This window comes from Anabrus simplex, chromosome 3, assembly GCF_040414725.1.
Source record: "Anabrus simplex isolate iqAnaSimp1 chromosome 3, ASM4041472v1, whole genome shotgun sequence".
Taxonomy (NCBI): domain Eukaryota; kingdom Metazoa; phylum Arthropoda; class Insecta; order Orthoptera; family Tettigoniidae; genus Anabrus; species Anabrus simplex.
The window spans coordinates 238,058,175-238,076,365 of record NC_090267.1 but is presented as its reverse complement, the minus strand read 5'-3'; the positions used below and the strand labels follow the sequence as shown (position 1 = coordinate 238,076,365).

The 18,191-nt window shown below is 39.3% G+C and overlaps 1 protein-coding gene across 3 annotated transcripts in view; it reads right to left on the bottom strand.

The window, feature by feature from the left end:
* LOC136866189 (protein inturned) overlaps positions 1-18,191 on the bottom strand; it is a 313,810-nt gene that overhangs the window by 135,319 nt on the left and 160,300 nt on the right. For all 3 annotated transcript variants that reach the window (XM_068226644.1, XM_068226645.1, XM_067142930.2), the window contains one exon: positions 724-825. In XM_068226644.1, the coding sequence (XP_068082745.1) occupies positions 724-825 (102 nt within the window). The remainder of the gene's footprint in view (positions 1-723; positions 826-18,191) is intronic.

Sequence of the window (18,191 nt, the reverse complement as noted above, 5' to 3'; positions counted from 1 at the left end):
GTCTAACTTGCCTGCCTTTCACTCAAAGGACCCGGGTTCGATTCTCGGCCAGGTCAGGCACTTTTGCCTGGATATGAGGGCTGGTTCCAGGTCCACTCAGCCTATGATTACCTTTAATTAAGGAGCTATTGAATGGTGAGATGGCGAACCTGATCTAGAGAGCCAGGAATAATGACCGAGAGGATTCGTCACACTGACCATGCGGCACCTCGTAATCTGCAGACTTTCAGGCTGAGGAGCAGTCGCTTGGTAGGCAAAGGCCCATGGGGTCTGCAGTTTGGTTTAGGAGTGTTTGTAAGATTATAATTATATTTATTTCATTTTTGTGATACTTCATATCGTTGATGGTTAATTCATTCCTGGATTTTCCGTTTTCCTGTGTTGTACGTATTTTTTCCGTGGTCCCTCCAAAAATGGAGAATCAAGGTTGCACTGTAATGGAAAAAATTTACACACACTTAATCACTCGTAATAATGAATGCATCAGTGATACGGTTCTCGCTGTAACCAAAGAATAATACACAGTTTAATATAGGAATTTTCAAGGGACAAAAAAAAAAAAAAAAAGCTGCCCGTTATAACGAAGTTCTCGCTATATGCCATACTCACTACAGCGGACTTCTACTGTATAGTTTCAGCTCCATTAGACAGAGATCTTAACATTTTTCGGTGCAATACTAAATTCACCTGAGAAAATATCAAGATACAAAACCAGTTACATACCATTTAGACGCAACTGTAGAAATCCCAAGGCGCTGGATATAGCCAAGAGTCTCCTGAGCTTCTTCCACATAACACACATCTGGTCCTGGATTGCCGACAGCTCTATAAAGACAATTAATTGATTACTGCATTTTAAAAATAAGGAAGAGGCATTGATGTATATAATGCTGAAACAATTACATTCCCTTTTCAATGGCTTTCATCAAGTTTTCCTTTAAGTCTTGAAACAATGTTGTAGTAGTGGTAGTAGATAGCCACATACTGTTTGTCACGATTCTTCAGTACTCTAGGTCGGACACCATGCTGTACAAATGATACGATGGAACAAGGAATATTACTGTAATTGCCCATATGCCTTTGAAAATGGAATACCCCATCTGACTAGTGCTAACAATTGAGTTCTGCTTAATCAATCATCAGGCTGCATCCCTATGACTAGACTGACTTATGTTTACACTTAACACAAAGAACTTTACAACTGATACATGACTGCTGTTTCCAAATTATTGTGGAACAGAGGTCCCACATAACTTCACCCTGTGGATGGTATCCCCTGCCTGTCATAAAAGGTGACTAAAATGGGCCCTTGGAAGCATGGGTTGGCAACCACAGGGTCCTTAGCTGACTCCTGGCATTGCTTCCACTTACTTGAGCCAGGCTCCTCCCTTTCATCTATCCTATCCGGCCTCCTTTGGTCAACTCTCTTTCTTTTCCGACCTCGACGGTATTAGATTTGCGAATCCAAGGGAGTCTTTCATTTTCACGCCCTTCGTGGCCCTTGTCTTTCTTTGGCCGATACCTGCACTTTTCGAAGTGTCGGGCCCCTTCGATTTTTTTCTCTCTAATTAGTGTTATATAGAGGATGGTTGCTTAGTTGTACTTCTTGTTAAAACAGTCATCACCATCACCTCCACCTATCACATAATAATTTCCATACTGTAGTACTGCTATTGTCCGAATTTGACATTTGAGTGTATAAGCTTACAGGCGACCATCATAAGTTTACATCATGTCACTACAATATCAGAGTACAAAGCGACTTTTTTCCTCTTCTTGGCCTTTTCCCAAATATCTGGGGTCAGCGCTTTGTATGGATTTAGCCCTGTTCCAAGGTTGGATGCCCTTCCTGGTGCCAAACTTAGGAGGAGGGATGTATTCACTATTGATTTTTTCTGTAGTGGTTGGTAGTGTGATGTACTGTATGTAAATTAAATATGTATATTAAGAGGAACACAACACACCCAGCCCCCGAGCCAGAGAAACTGACCAGACTCGGTTAAAATCCTGGGCATAACCAGAAATCGAACCTGGGGCCCTATGAACCAAAAGCCACTACTGAAAACCATTCAGCCAAGGAGTCAGAAGATGACTTCCTTATATTTTTCATTTTGTCTGCCCTTTACCAATTTAACAGCAGTGAAAATCAATGTGGGATCACTGAGGTTACATCACATACCTTTAAAGAAATATAATATATTTTTTCTTTTGCTAGTGGTTTAATGTTGCATTAACACATTGAAGGTTTTTGGTGATGCAAGGATGGGAAAGGGCTAGGATTGGGAAAAAAGCGGCCATGGCCTTAATTAAGGTAAGTCTAGTGTGAAAATGGGAAACCATAGAAAACCATCTTCAGGGCTGCAGACAGTGAGATTCGAACCCACCATCTCCTGAATGCAAGTTCACAGCAACGTGACCCTAACCACACAGCCAAATTTTTCTGTAAACAAATTTTCAAAGCTTTAAGATCTGTCACAACTATAGATGTGAATGTAAAAAGCGTACCTCTTATTTCTATGTTCTTGGTATTAGACATAAAAACTGACATTTACTCCAACATAATACAATTTTGCTTTACGCTGCACCAACACAGATAGGTTTTAAGGTGATGATGGGATAGGAAAGGTCTGAAAGCAGCAAGGAAGCAGCTGTGGCCTTAATTAAGGTACAGCCCCAACATTTGCCTGGTGTGAAAATGGAAAATCACGGAAAAACATCTTCAGGGCTGCCGAAAGAGGGATTCGAACCCACTACCTCTCGAATGCAAGCTCACAGCCGCACAACCCTAATCACATGGCCACCTTGCTTGGTCTTCTCCAATATAATTACAATTGCACTGGCTATGTGATGAATATACAATTTTGAATGTATTCTGTTTAAAAGAACACAAGATATTAACAGATCATGCAAATATTACCCCAACAAAACTCAATGCTGTGTTGTCACTGTGGTTATTGTTTGTTTTTTTGCTATTTGCTTTACGTCGCACCGACACAGATATGTCTTACGGCGACGATGGGATAGTAAAGGCCTAGGAATGGGAAGGAAGCGGCCGTGGCCTTAAGTAAGGTACAGCCCCAGCATTTGCCTGGTGTGAAAATAGGAAACCACGGAAAACCATCCTCAGGACTGCCGACAGTGGGATTCGAACCCACTATCTCCCGATTTTCGGATACTGGCCGCACTTAAGCGACTGCAGCTATCGAGCTCAGTGTCACTGTGTTTATCCGGTTATGTGTTCCTATTCATGTTTCTAGCATTGTGTATATGGTTTGACTTTTCACTAGTATTTTGTCATCTATACTCATCCTTATAATTTTGTCTCTTTCCATTTCATATGTTTATCCGGCCTTCTTCTTCTTATCCCACACTTCCCACATCCCGACTTGAGAACTAGCAAACAATGAATGAAGAAGCTTGCACTCCTGATGAAGCTGAGAACCAGAAATGAGCTTGTCAGGGGCTGTGCTGATAAACAGGGTGAAAAGTCAGGTTGTAAATTTCACCAGAAGGAAAAGTCCCTTCAGTTTTAATTACTGTGTTGATACAGTGAATGTACTTCATGGGGATTGCTGTAAGTACCTAGGAGTTAATATAAGGAAAGATCTTCACTGAAGTAATAACATTAACGAGATTGTAAATATTGGGTGTAATCTCTTCATATGGTTACTAGGATATTTAGGAGTCATAATAAGGATGTAAAGGAGAAGGTGTGCAAGTCACTGGTATCCCCATTAAAGCATGGTTCCAGTGTATGGGATCCTCACCATGATTACTTGATTCAAGAACTGGAAAAGATCCAAATAATAATAATAATATATTTCATTGCAGCCAATGGCCAAAAGATATTTACATGAATACACAGCATTAGTCATCTCTGCAGAAGGCTATCATCGATTCGCGCCGACAAGTACAAATCATGGCATGATAACGTTCACAGCTCTTACCATAACGTTCACATACACAGTCCGTGTCTGGTTGATGGAATTTCTTTGTTTTACACAGCTTATAATGAAATCCGTGAATTGCAAAGCGTGTAACCAAGTGTCTGAGCTCATATCCTCCTCCTTGCCAGTCTTTGTAAATCATTGCGTCCATTGAGTAAAATTCGCTCCATATGTCTCTCTACTTTGCTCTTAATTTCTCTAAGAACTGTAGATATGTTGGTGTAGTTGGTAGCGGTAGGTGACAACGGAGATCCTCTACATAGAAAGGTTTGCGAGTTAACTCACAAACAAGCCTTGAAGGCATATACTTCGAGACAATTAGCGCTTTCTTTCAGAAACATGGCTTTCACTTTTTCTAGTTGTTCGAACTGTTTCATTTTTAGATGTGGCCATACAATTTCTAATCCATAGGTGATCACTGGTGACACTTTGAGGTCAAATAATTCCAGGCCTGTTTTGATAGACAACTTATTCAAATTCTGTATGTTGTTGATGGCTCTGATTGCTGCATTTGTCCTGTCATTGATGTGGGTAGAGAAAACATTACCTCTAGTTTGTAGTATGACTCCCAAATACTTGAAGTTCGATACATTCTTTAGAGGTCTCCCATGTATATGAAACTCTGATGCTTTACCTCCTTTCCTAAATGTCATTGATACTGTCTTTTCCTCATTTAACTGAAGTTTATTCTCTTCTGTCCACTTCACCAACGCGTCAAGTGTCTCTTGCAGTTTCTCGCTGGACCTCGAGGCAATCACGATATTGTCTGCATACATATATATGCTTGTTTCTTCAGGGATTACTTCTATAATGTCCGCTGTAGCAATTATAAATAGTACTGGGCTTAGTGGATCCCCTTGCAGTACACCGGTGGTTTGTTGAATTGGGTTGGACTTCACTATTCTGTCACTAATTTCTATGCAGTTTGAGGCCAGTATGTTCTGAATTAGGCGTCTGAGACTTGCATTACTTCTCATTAATCTGTCTAGTTTCTCCATTATGATTTTTCGGCTGATAGAGTCCAAGGCTTTGGAGAAGTCTACAAAAATGGTGTACAGCCAAGGCCAACTCGATAGACAGGCCAGAAGGCTCCCCCTCCACTTTGGATGCTACGTCACACAAGTCGCCAGCCGCTTCACTTCTCGCCAGTTACTTGTAGACTGATATGAACCTCACAGCAGTGAGGCTATCGATGGTGTTGAATGATTTAAACGTGTGTGAACATTGTGAATTATGGCCATGTTGTGTTGTATACCTGGTTGTAGAATCAACTACAGTTCAAAACAGCCTAATATTTCAGTGTTCAAATTTCCTACTGACTTGTTTCGGAAACAAAAGTGGATCATAGCCATCTATCGAACCGAATTCGTCCCTTCAGCAAGCTCAGTTATGTGCATAAAACACTTCGACGAAGTTTCGTAATTAGGCACGATTCTGTTAAAAGACCTGATGAATCTATTTTAACTGTAAAACCTAACCATTTAAAACTCTCAAACGATGCTATTCCTAAGTTTGAAGATGTGCCTGCTTATCTGTCTAAAAATCTTCCAACACCGAGCAAAAATCCTATTCAAAGACAAGAAGAAATTGAAAAACGGGAAGAGGAAGGAAAGAGAGAAAGCTGAGGAAAAATATGACAGGATCAAGGACTTCGATGACGTTCAGGGTAATTTCAGTATTAAACGCAAATTAGATTTGGACAAAGTTTTCATCAATTTTAACAGCCAAAGTCTCTGTATTTTCAAAATGTATATGACTGAGGAAAATATTCCGAAAATTGGTACTTCCTTAACATTAAACGAGGCTCTTGATCTTAAAGCCGTTAAACATGATATTTTCATGAGTGATAACCCTGATATGCGTGCATTAGGTGACGCGGGCAAGATATTAAAATGATCATATTAGAAAAGTTAACTTCCTGTTTAAACCTGCTTGTAACTCAAAAGTGACTGTCCACGACAAAATAGAATCTGTGCACAAAATAACCGATGAAATTGAAAGTGAAGTTGATGAGTGTTTCATTATTGATAAATTTTGTAAATATAGCCTTTGCAAAGAAAGTATCTTACTCCTGTATACTAATAACATGGTTCAATTCAATATTTTTCGCATTTTCTGGGGCGTAAAAGAAGATAAGACTGTCAGCGATTCTTACAATGCCTCAACCGGTTATTCACAGTCTTTTGCTGCAAAACTAGGCACGGGAAATTTGGGTATTGATGATTCACATTGGAATTACTTGAAAAAGAAATTAAAGTTGTTAAAGGAGCATGAAAGATTTTTTAACTTGTTGAATGGAGTCTACGTAAAACGTGAGCTGACCTATAAAGGGGGCCGATGACCTTCGATGTTAGGCCCCTTAAAACAAGAAGCATCAAGAACTATAAAGGAGGAAAGGTTTTACCTTTTGTTTTTGCTAGTGGCTTTACGTCGCACCGGCACAGATAGGTCTTATGGCGACGATGGGATAGGAAAGGCCTAACAGTTGAAAGGAAGCGACCGTGGCCTTAAGGTACAGCCCCAGCATTTGCCTGGTGTGAAAATGGGAAACTACGGAAAACCATCTTCAGGGCTGCCGACAGTGGGATTCAAACCCACTATCTCCCGATGCAAGTTCACAGCCGCACGCCCCTAACCGCAGGCCAAATCGCCCGGTAGGAGGAAAGGTAGAGGGAGTTGCTTTTAGTAGTAAAAGTGGAGAAAATAACACTACATTAGCTACAACTGCACAAACTTTTATGTTGTCATCCAGTCTTTAAAAAAAAATAAAGACGTTGTTGATTTGTTTCCATGTAAGAACCTAATGTGACATTTCTTAGAAGAACTAACTTTGCAAGTCTTTGAAGTATTAACAGATAGGCCAATAGCTTATGAGGTAGCATGCATAATTTCTAATAATAACAGTGTTAGTAGGAAAATGTTTGAAAAGCTGTGCAAAAGCAATTTACAAACCACTTTTCAAAACCCATTTGACGAAACACAAAAAATAAATAATTGTTTGATACTGGTCATTTATTTAAAATCTTAATAAATAACTGGCTTAATCAAGCTGACAACTTAACCTGACTTTGACAACCCTGAGTCAGGCAAAAAAAGTCTATCTGAGTCTATCTAGTGCGGCCTTGGCTTGCTCATGCCCTGGACCAAAAGGTGTTGTACCAGACTCTTTTAGAGCTACAAAATGTAAACCTGTATACTAATGTTTTTACATGAGGATTCTCGGAGAAAAATTCTGATTTAGCTTGTCAACAATGCTCTGGAAAACGAAAACGTCATGTTTAAAACATGCAGTGATTAAATAAATAGTTTTAAACATTTCGCTGACAAATGTATATACATCTGTAATATATTATGGAATAACAATAGAAAAGTTACCGTAGACAAACTCATGGCTAAGAAGAAGAAATCCTCAGGAAAATAAAAAAAATGTATAAACTGAAACCTTAGGAATTGTTAGGTAAGTTTTAAGTTGCAGCTTAATTTCTAAGAAAGGTTTCAGACTATTATTGTGAATTGCCATCATGTATTTTCCTAGTAACATTACAACTATTTGTATACATATTATGCGTTCTAATCTTTTACATGATACCGTGTTCAGTTACAAGTGACAGATGTCAGCAGAATTTTACGTAAAGAAATGTACATATACTGCCCAGTCAGTTTTCTCCCCGCATAAAACTTGTGTAGTATACAAGCCTAAGTAAAGCCACAATTGAAGGAGTGTTCAATTATATCGTTAAGGTTGAATAAATGAACAATATCATGGTGAAAGTGAGAGTGGGGCCCTACACTGCCATGCTGAACGCCAGCCACTCTTGTTACGTCACGGTCCGAGCCTTGTGGCCTGTCTATCTAGTGCGGCCTTGGTACAGCTTGCCTCCCACTCTAGTTGTACCTGCTTGAATATCATCCAGTAGACACTTGATGGCCTGAATCGTGTTCCTCCCTCTTCTAAAACCGAGTTGTTCTTCTGGTAGTTTGGAATCGACTTCTCTAGTCAGGCGTTGACATAAGAGTTTTGTTAGGATATTTAGCATCGTACATTCGAGAGCGATGCCTCTATAAGCGTTTGGATCTTCATTGCTTCCCTTTCCTTTATATATCATTTTGACTGTGGACTTTCTCCAGCTGCTTGGAATCGTTCCTTGCTTAAGGCATTCGTCCAAGACATATGTTATTGCTTCTTTTAGTGTCGGGAAAGCAAGTTTGATGTGTTCATTGTAGATATTATCCGGACCGCAAGCCTTATTATTCTTGGAGCTCTTTATAGCATCTTCTGCTTCCTTGAATGTAAACCGTTCAGTGTTTAGGTCTTCTTCTCCCGTGGGTGTTTGAGCTAGAATACTGGAAGGACGTGTATCTCTTGTACTTAATACGTGGCCCATATGATTCTCCCAAACCTCAATAGGAATATTTCGCGGATATTTTGGGCGTCTTGGGTTAAGAGCTTTATACGGCCATTGCTCTGCTTTTTCTATCAATCTTTGTTCTTCCTGTTCCTGAAATAGCCTTTTCTCCTGCTTTATGAGTGCCTTATAGGTCCGTCTCTTGTTGGTGTAATCTTCCAGTAGATTGGTGCTTGGGGCTTTAAGGGCTGCGTGCAGCGTTTTCAGTGCAGTATTTCTTGCCTTGTAGCAATTTCTCTTAAACCAAGGCTTTGCTTTCCTTTTAAATGTAGGCTCTGAAATGTCTGCGCCTTGTAGTAAATCTTCTAGCTTGTTGGCCGCTTCCTCCAGGTTGCCTTCCACCACCATCTTCACAATTGCCTGGTTGTCTGTCTCACATATTTCGTGCTGGAGGAATTTCCTCGATATCCTACGGGTTTCAATCTCCTCTCAATCATAATCACCTTTATTCAGAAGCATGGTTTCTACCATCTGATGTTTCCTTACTGGGTTTAGGATAATTTTCTGTCCTATTGGTTTTAGTTTACTCAGGTTTGTAAAGATCAGGTCTATGGTGCTGGTGCCATTATGACTTATATATGTTTTGTCTTCGCTTCTGTTAACCATGGATAATCCTTCCTCTTCCAAGTATTCTAAGACTTCTCTTGATTTTTGCGAAGGAACATCTACTCTACAGTTGAAGTCACCCGCAAGGATGATGCCGTCATTTCTGTTTGTTGTGCTCAAGGCTGTGCCTATTTCATCTATCATTTGGAGAGAATTGAAGTCCGGTTGGAAGTACGCACAAATGAAAATACACAGTTTACTTTTTACTACTAAGACATTATTAGTTCTATGTATAGCTTTAATGGGCATGAATTTCGGCGTGAGGAGGCATGTGATTCCTCCTTTTGGTCTTCCTGTGAGTCCTTGTTCTGCTAGTACGTTAATTGTGTAATGCTTGTTTGCTGTCCACTCTGAGGTCAGGAAGGTTTCTAACATTATCACTGCGTCATAGTGATCAAAAATATCCTCTGGCTCTAAGTTGGCTACATTTAACAGGCCTTCAAAATTCCATAGTAATAGCTTCACTTCTGAGTCTGTCATTTGCCATGAAGTTTTACTGTCTATTTGAGCTGAAACGAAAGGGCCGAAAAATTACGTCCGTTGGCCAGAAAGCTGGCTTGTACACTTTATCTTTGCTTTCTAGAGGAATTCCGACCTTGAAGGCTTTATTTTCTCCTTTGGTTCGGAGTTCTTAACATTTAACTCCATGTAGTCGATTACATCATTTGGAGTTATGTCCTGGTGTACTTGTCCTATATAAATCCAAGCTATCCTGTCTGCCACCCTTAGTTTTAAGTTGCCTTTGGATGTTATAGCTGTCCCTCTTTGTGTTCTTTGTGTCATTTTGAGTCTGGTATTTTCAGCTTTTGCAGGTTCCCTCCCATCACTTCTCCAGGGGGTAGTGTCGCCCTCTCTTCGCACGGTAACTTCATGCCGGCCTGCATCTGTATAGCCGTCCGTATCTTTCCTTTCCCATCATCTGATGACTCCCTTCTGAACTTCGTTAGCGTCCTGTCTGGGTGTTAGTCTAAGTTGTCTCGTCATCTGAAAGACAATCCTATTTCTAACTTTGCTTGCGTCAGGCTTAAAACTACTGTTATCTTCTTCCACCATCTCGTAAACTTCCTCCCTCATCTGTGCTCCGTCTCGATTTCCACTTTTCCATGACTTATCATCATTGCCCTTCCCTTTCTTTTCATTTGCGTTGATCTTAGTAGCTTCAGCGGATGTGTTTATAATTATCTGCTAGTCTGGGGAGATCTCATATGATTGTTTTTCATTATTCACGCTGTTTCTGCAATCTTGCAGGGGGTGCGCTACTTCGTCCTCTGGCCTGGTCTCCTTTTCACTTATGTTCTTCCCTATATCTATATCTACATCTGTCTCCCTTACGCGGTTTCTTGAGGAGTTGTTGTCTACGAATATCAACTTCATATATTGCTTCATATCTTCCATATCTTTCATCATTCTGAACAGAGTGCTCTCATAATTTCCCAAGCTTTTCGTCTTTGCTTTACATTCATCACATACCCTTGTCAATTTGCAGTTAGTTCGTTTTAAAGTGTCGAATTCCCCCTGTGTTAAACCAGCACATTTCTTATGATGCCAAGTTTCGCATCCTTCGCATTCCACCGAATAGCAATCACTATCAAAATCGTTCTTGCAGGTTCTGCAGAAACCCTTTAGATTGCTTTGTGCAGCTATTTCCGGCATGTTGAAAACTCTCTAAGTGGCAGTGGCTACGATGACAAACGAAACAATTTCTGGGTGATTTTTGACAAAATAGTAGTGTTAGGAAAATGTTACAATCTTTCGGCTAGGAGACTTAAGAGTAAGGAGGCCGCTCAACACTAAGCGGTATGTTCTAAGCTGTTGGTGGGAAGATAGCATGGAATAACTAGTAGATGAATAAGCTTGAGTGAAGTTTTCAATGGTAGGAAAGAAGATCAAGTTGGAATTCAAGAAGACAAACTGGAGCATATATTAGTTTATAGGAAGAGGAATTAGGGATTGCAATAATATACCGAGGGAAACGCTTGATAAATTTCCAACTTCTTTGAAATTATTTAAGAAAAGATTAGGTAAACAACTCATAGGGATTCCTTGAGAAGCCTTTCTTGTGAATTTTCTTCTGATGACGCAGAGCAAAGTTCTCTGCGAAACGTAAAGAATTTCACCTTATTTTCTTGACACGGCATAAGCCCAAAAACATATATCATGTCTATAACTGATAGGGAATTTGCCACATGGGTGACAACCTTAAATACATATCTGTTTAAATGTAATGAAATGAAATGCAAAGTAATGAAAAGTAGATGTAGAAGAAAAATGGGGTTGATGTGGAGATTGTCCTTCCTTTTGTGTTTTCATATTTGTCTTTGTCTCTTTTTCTATTGCTCACTCAAATCAAATCAAAAATCAAATCAAATCAAAATCTCTTTATTTGCAAATGAGGTGTCTACCTCGGTGGCAAATGGTACACTAAAATACATTATTGTCAAGCACTAAATATTAAATTAACAAGAGAAGAAAATTTTTCCTATAATACAATATTATACAATTTACGCTAACAATGTTTTCTATTAAACACACAGCTCGTCCTTAATAAATTTATATTGTTTACAAAATTCTACTTATAATATCTCCTGTACTACTTACAAATATAGTCAACTGATATACAGTATGTGGAATTACTTCAAATGATACTATACAACTGGTATAAGATTAATATTTACATTGCATTTATTTATTTATTTTTTTTTTTTTTTTTACCCGTTCTGGATCCTAAGTAGCATAACGACCAGCTGCGTCTTAACCAGAGCCCCTTTTGCCACCACTTTTCAGAGTTCCTGAAGGGCCTTCACAGCTACCGTAGCGGTCCCAGGGCCCTCGAAGTCCCCACTGTACTTCACCCCTACAGGCAGTCCCCTACTTTGGCTGTCCAAACTCCTTAGACCAGGGGATGGAATTAATTTATTCACACACATTTTTTTTATTTACAATAACCTGCACTGGTCGAATGCCCTCTAACACTTCATTTATTTTCTCTGTTGCTGTTTATTCTCTTCTTGAATATCTGTACAGATTTTGGAAAAGGATCAAACACTACCCCTGGTAAACTGTTCCACTCCTTCACACCCTTCCCAATGAATGAAAATTTACCCCAATCGCTTCTGCTAAAATTCCTTCTAATTTTATATTTGTGGTCAGTCCTGCCGATATAATTATTTTCCAACTGAAGCCTCTCACGGATATCTCCCCATGCTTCTTCTCCTGTATAGGCTCTATATAATCCTGTAAGTCTAGTTTTCTCCCTTCTCTTACTTAAAGTTTCCCACCCAAGTTCCTTTAACATTTCTGATACACTACTCTTTCTCCTGAAATCCCCTGTTACAAATCTTGCTGCTTTCCTCTGCACACTATCTATTTCTTTTATTAGGTATTCATGGTGAGGATCCCAAACACTGTTTGCATATTCCAATAATGGACGAACCATACTCAAGTAACTTTTTTCTTTTAATTCTTTGTTGCATCCTTTAAGTAGCCTCATTATGACATGTAATGATCTGTATGCTTTCCCAACAATGTCATCAATATGATCCTTCCAGTGCAAATTACTTTCAAATCTCACACCTAAGTATTTGCACTTGCCATCTTTTGGGATAACTACCTCATCCAAAGTATATTCAAATTCAGTTTTAAAGCTCCTGTTTGTAAAAGTTGTAACAGTTGATTTGCCTCCATTAACCTTCATATTATTTTCTTCAACCCATTGTTGGATACTTTCAAGGTCCCTTTGCAATTCTGAACAATCCTCAATGTTATTTATTTCTCTATAAACAATTATGTCATCTGCATACAATCTTATTTTTGATGTTATATTGTTCCCTAAATCATTTGCGTATATTAAGAAAAGTAACGGACCGATTATACTACCCTGTGCAATTCCCTTCCAAACTTTCTCTTCCTGAGATACATTATTTCCTACTTTGACTTTCTGAACCCTTGAATTTAGAAATGCTTTTATCCAACGTGTAACCCTTACGTCCAATCCTATTCCCTCCAATTTCTTTAATAATATTCCATGTTCCACTCTATCAAAGGCTTTGGAAAGATCTATGGCTATGCAATCTAACTGACCTCCTGAATCCAACTGATCTGCTATGTCCTGCTGAAATCCCACCAGTTGTGCCTCACAAGAAAATTTCTTTCTAAATCCATACTGGCTCCTCATGAACCAATTTTTATCATCACATATCCCTCTGATGTACTTCGATATTAAACTCTCCAGAATTTTACAAACTATACTGGTCAGGCTGATTGGTCTGTAGTTCTCTGGTTTCCTTTTATCACCCTTTCCTTTATAAATTGGTATTATTATAGATTCCTTCCATTCCTTTGGTATTACACTATTATTTATGACATAGTCAAAGAGAAATTTTAAATAAGGCACTATGTACCACCCCATTGTCTTTAATACCTCCCCAGTAATTTGATCACTTCCTGCTGCTTTTCCTTGCTGAAGCAGTTGGATTTCTCTGAAAATATCTTCGTTTGTGAATGAGAAGCTTCTTGTTTCCCTCTGTCTCTCTCCCTCTCTATCTTCTGTTTCGGTTTCCAACTCTTGACAATCATCTACTGAATCTCTAAATTCCCTACTAAATAGGTTTGCTTTCTCAGTATCTGTTAAATAGTGTTCACCCCCTTCTCCCACCATTGTAGGAATTTGGATTCCTTTTCCTTTTTGATTCCTGATATATGAATACAGCTTTTTCCATTTCCCTTTGTGGTCATTACCCTCTTGAAGTATGCCATTCATATAATTCTCTTTTGCTTCCTTTTTCACTCTATTCAGTTCCCTCATTAGCTGTTTTCTAGTTTCTCTACTCTCCCTACCCTCTTTGATTTTCCTGTTTACTATTCTACATTTTCTTTTTAATTTTCTTATTTCCCTTGTATAATAAACAGGGTCTGAGGTCATTTTACCCTTCTTAACAGGTACAAATCTCTTCTCTCCTTCCCAAATAATTCCTTTAAATTTAGCCCAAAGTGTATCCACGTTACTCCCTTCACTTATCCAACAACTGAATTGTGATTTAAGGTAAGTCCCAAATTCATCAACTTTAGTTTTTCTGTACAATTTCTTGTCTTGTGTAACCCTCTTATTAAGCCTTTTTGGTACGAGTCCTACATCCATTATTACAGCCTTATGGTCTCCTATTCCTTCAATTACCTCAGTTTTATCAACAATTTCCCATGGTTTAACCAAGAATACATCTAGTAAGTTATTGAGACGAGTCAGTTCTTGTACTACTTGTGTAAATCCTCCCTCCCAAATTAACTTATTTGCCAGTTTCTGTTCATGGGCTTCACTTGCAGCTCCTTTCCATTCAACTTCAGGCAAATTTAGATCTCCCCCAATTATTACCATATCATTATTATTGTTTTTACGAGTATAATCTATTATTTTTTCAAAGATTTCCATGTCTCTTTCCTCTCTTCCAGGCCTGTATGTTCCTATAATTCCCACCTCCTTCATATTATCACAAACTAATTTTATCCCTAATATTTCATCCCTTTCATCGGTAAACCATTCATGTGAACAGTAAGTTTCCTTCACCAGAATAAACACACCCCCTCCCCTCTTCCAACACTGGCCTGTTATTGTGTTTATTCCATCATGTTTCTATCTTTTTGTGTATGATCTGATTAATCAAGAAACAACTAAACATAAATAAGAGTTTAATAACCAATGAGTTTGTTATATTACGAGGATTGGGGCAAAAGTCATGGCAGCTATTTTTTTTCTTGTAGATATGTGCACGGATCACAAACGTATATGTCTCGTGTGGAAGTTCTGCAGGCATAGTGTGTATGCAGAACAACAGATGGCTCTGTGATAGCTGGTAGTAGTGCAGCGAGGGCTGTGAAATCAGTCAGTTGGTGAGTGTCGTGCGAGATGGAAGTAACCTGTGTTCAGCAGTGCGCTTACATCAAAATAGCCATTCTCCACGGGAGAAATGTGATGGAATGTCACAGTGAATTAGTAGAAGCTCTTGGGAATAATGCCCTAACATACCATACAGTAGCACGGTGGGTACGAAAGTTTCAGCAAGGACGTGTGTCAACCAGTGATGAGCAAAGTTCGGGATGACCTGTCAGTGTGCGGACCGATGTGGCATGTGCCGTCATCGAGCAGCTCCTGGATGAAGACAGACGATGGATGCTACTGGAGTTAGAGAGGGCAAGTGGCATCGAGAAACGCACCGTCCACAGGATATTGCGTAATGAGCTGCAACTGCGCAAAACCGTATCACGGTGGGTACCACATGCACTGACGGAAGTTCAAAGGTGGGTGCGCTATGCAATATGCTCCGACCATCTTGCACACTGGCAACAGGACGGCGATCAATTCTTGTCACTAATAATCGCCATCAATGAACATTGGGTCAGGGCATACGAACCAGAACTGAAACGTCAGTCTGCGGAGTGGCGACATGTTGGATCACCAAGGAGGCAGAAGGTCCGTCAGAATCCTCCCCAGTCAAACTGATGGTGATCGTCGCGTATGACGTCAGGGGTGTCATTGTTTGCCACTTTGTTCCACAAGGCAGAACAGTGACTGCACAGTTCTACATGACTTTCTGGTGCGACAGGTATGACGTGGCTTTCGGGAGAAACGTCCGGATTTTGTGGACAGTGCAATAATCCTGCATGACAATGCAAAACCACATAAAGCAGAGTGTGTAGGGCAGCTACTGCAACGTTGGGGATGAGAAGAATTGGAGCACCCACCGTACTCTCCTGACATTTCGCCCTGTGACTTTGATCTCATTCGAAAGATTAAGGAACCAGGTAGGCGGTCTGCAACACGAGACGACATTGCTAATGCTGTGTGCCAACAGGTGACCCAATTCACACATGGTGCGGCAAATGCTGAAGCAGATGGTATTCAGCGCCCCCCACATCGTTGGCAGTGTGTGGTATCAGTAGCAGGGGACTACTTTGAGGGTCTTTAGACCCAGGTTTGTCATGTCAACTTTATGTGTACTGTGTTGTCATTCTTTTGCACGGGGAAGGCCATACTGTCCTGTATACTACCGTAATAAATTAGTGAGTTACGATATTTCAGTGCTATTCATTGTCCACACATGTAGTTAACACCTTGTTCTTTCATCTGTATATGTCACATTTTCCAACCGGACTGGTATCTTCAAGAAAAAAATAGTTGCCATGACTTTTGCCCCAACCCTCGTATATATAACCAAAGATCAACATTTATAGGTTTTCAGTCACTGAGGACATATAAAAACAAATGTATTAATAAAACAAAAATAAAATTATAAAAAGCAAGGCAGGTTAATTTTATATGGAGTAATGGAGTTGGAATAAAAATGTTTACAATCAGGATAATTTTAAAATGTGACTCCAAGTACAAAAAAAACAGAGTAAATTGCACTATTTTCATCTTTATGGCATAGGTAACTACCATATTATACATTGTTCTTTCAGATATAATCATTGACAAAAGTCTGTATTAAAGGAAAATATCAGTGAGCCTGCATCAATAGTCATTAGAGGAAAATAATATGTTAGTAATGAATTTGGAGGAGGAGTTCACATATTTATCTGATGAACAGAAATTACAAAAGAATTGGGAAGCAAAATTAAGAAAACTGAGTTTTGAAATTTGGAAAATACAGTTACATTTCACGAGAAGAAGTGTTAGAAAGTCATCAAACCAACAAAGCAATAGCGATATTGTCTACACAAATAAGGAGTGCAACTTCCTGTGAAAAGAGAAAAAAGAATGAGAAGCAAAAAGGGCCAATGTTTATAAACATTTTTTATTTTTTATTCTTACAATTTGCTTTACGTCGCACCAACATTAGATAGGTTTTATGGCAACGATGAGCTAGAATATATTAAGAGTGGAAAGGAATTGGCCGTAGTCTTAATTAAAGCACAGCCCCAGCATGTGTGAAAATGGGATACCACAGAACCATTTTCAGGGCTACCGACAGTGGGGTTCGAACCCACTATCTATCGGATGCAAGCTCACAGCTGCGTGCCCCTAACCGCGCAGCCAACTCGCCTGGTGTGTTTATAAAAGGTAACTGGCACCAATGATCAGATCATACTTACAAGGGATGGGAATTTTTATTCACATGAGTCTCTTGACACCAGGAGCCAAAATCTCAAATCAATGTGAATGATGTTGCGTTCTCTACATGCAAATCATAATGTGTTGAAAACATTTATCCTTCTATGTGCAAGACTTGGAGCTGTTTTAAAGGATCACATTTTTGGTTTAATCTGTTACAACGCACTGGCAACATCTGTTTAAAATGTTTTGCCTTTAGATTAAGGTTATACTGGATCTTCTTTGTTAATATTAACATAACTGCTTATATGGAAAATAAATGAAGAAGAGTTTACAAACTCTTGAAATAAAAACAAAATAGTATTTGCAATCAAATAAAATTGATTGTTGTCATTCCTTTGGATTACCATTTCTTTTTAGTTTCTCCAACAAAAAACTTTGTATTCGACTGTAAAATTATAACTACTACGTACATACATACATAATAATTATAGACCTTTATGCCCGTCAGCGTTCAGTCTGCAATACTCTGTGAATTTACTAAACGTCATCACAATCCTCTATTTGCAACTAGTGCTGTGGCTTCATTTAGTTCTAAACCTCTTATCTTTAAATAGTCAGAAACCGAGTCTAACCATCGTTGTCTTGGTCTCCCTCTACTCCTCTTGCCCTCCATAACAGGGTCCATTATTCTCCTAGGTATCCTATCCTCCTCCATTCGTCTCACATGACCCCACCACCAAAGCCCGTTTATGCGTACAGCTCCATCCATCGAGTTCATTCCTAACTTAGCCTTTATCTCCTCATTCCGAGTACCCTCCTGCCATTGTTCCTACCTGTTTGCACCAGCAATCATTCTCGCTACTTTCATGACCGTTACTTCTAACTTATGAATAAGATACCCTGAGTCCACCCAGCTTTCGCTCCCGTAAAGGAAAGTTGGTCTGAAAACAAACCGATGTAAAGATAGTTTCGTAAGGGAGATTATTTCCTTCTTACAGAACACTGATGATCGCAACTGCGATCACAACAACTCACTGCATTAGCTTTACTACACCTTGATTCAATCACCCTTACTATATTACCATCCTGGGAGAACACACAACCTAAATACTTAAAATTATCTACCTGTTCTAGCTTTGTATCACCAATCTGACATTCAATTCTGTTGAATTTCTTACCTACTGA